Here is a 1,265-nt window from a genome sequence, read left to right as displayed (position 1 = left end):
TTTGGCTTTTTTTTCCCTCTTTCTGTGCCGTTTTTTGGCGTTTTTTTCCCGTTTCTGGGTCATTTCTGGGCCGTTTTTTTTGTGGTTTTTTGCCGTTTCTGAGCCTTTTATTGGCATTTTTTTCCCATTTCTGAGCCATTTTTTTGACGTTTTTTTTCCTGTTTCTGGGCCGTTTTTTGGCGTTTTTTCCCATTTCTGGGTCATTTCTGGGCCGTTTTGTGGCTTTTTTTTACCATTTCTGGGCCATTTTTTGGTGTTTTTTTCCCATTTCTGAGCCCTTTTTTTGGCCTTTTTTTGCCGCTTCTGTGTCATTTTTTGCCGTTTCTGAGTCGTTTTTTGCCGTTTTTTCCCGTTTTTTCCCGTTTTTTCACGTTTTTCCCGTTTCTCCGCGTTCTCACCCCAAACCCCTCTCCCCCCACAGGTGGAGCCGCCGCGAGCAGTCGGATTTGGGGCATTTTTGGGGTGTTTTTCGTCTGTTTCTGTGTCGTTTTTTGCCATTTCTGGGCCGTTTTTTGCCGTTTTTTGGCCGTTTTTTACCGTTTTATCTCATTTTTTCGCGTTTTTCCTGTTTTTTCATGTTCTCACCCCAAACCCCTCTCCCCCCGCAGGTGGAGCCGCCGCGAGCAGTCGGATTTCCTGCGCGTGGCCTCGACCTTCGGGGTGGAGCTGGACGCGGCTTCCGGAAGGTTCCGCTGGGGCCGGTTCCGCGCCCTGGCCAACCTGGAGCGCCGCTCCGACCAGGAGCTCACCCGCTTCTACCACGGCTTCGTGGCCATGTGCCGCCAGGTCTGCCGCCTGCCCCCCGACACCACACCTGGTAAGGGCGAGATTTGGGGTTAAAAACGGCGAAAACGGGCAAAAACGGGAAAAATCGGGAGAAAACGCCCAAATCGGGGTGAAAATCACCCAAAACAGGGGGTGAATCGTCACAGTTGGGGGTTTAGGGGGGTCTGTGCCGCCTGCCCCCCGACACCACACCCGGTAAGGGCGAGATTTGGGGCGAAAAACCCCAAAAACGGGCAAAAACGGGAAAATCGGGAGAAAACGCCCAAATCGGGGTGAAAATCACCCAAAACGGGGGGTGAATCGTCACAGCTGGGGGTTTAGGGGGGGCTGCGCCGCCTGCCCCCCGACACCACACCCGGTAAGGGCGAGATTTGGGGCGAAAAACCCCAAAAACGGGCAAAAATGGGAAAATTAAAGAAAAACACCCAAATCGGGGTGAAAATCACCCAAAACGGGGGGTGAATCGTCACAGTTGGGGG

General features: G+C 52.6%; 1 protein-coding gene across 1 annotated transcript in view; it reads left to right on the top strand.

Moving 5' to 3' along the window:
* Positions 1-608: 608 nt before the first annotated feature.
* LOC114073471 (chromodomain-helicase-DNA-binding protein 8-like) overlaps positions 609-1,265 on the top strand; it is a gene marked incomplete at both ends in the record, with an annotated part of 4,631 nt that continues 3,974 nt past the window's right edge. The window contains one exon of the mRNA XM_027911216.1: positions 609-817. Coding sequence (XP_027767017.1) covers positions 609-817 — 209 coding nt within the window. The remainder of the gene's footprint in view (positions 818-1,265) is intronic.

This window comes from Empidonax traillii, unplaced genomic scaffold, assembly GCF_003031625.1.
Source record: "Empidonax traillii isolate 1590-97213 ecotype Southwest subspecies unplaced genomic scaffold, ASM303162v1 scaffold6546:size5938, whole genome shotgun sequence".
Lineage (NCBI taxonomy): Eukaryota > Metazoa > Chordata > Aves > Passeriformes > Tyrannidae > Empidonax > Empidonax traillii.
Note: the sequence above shows the minus strand (reverse complement) of the source record. Positions and strands in the feature narration are given on the sequence as shown.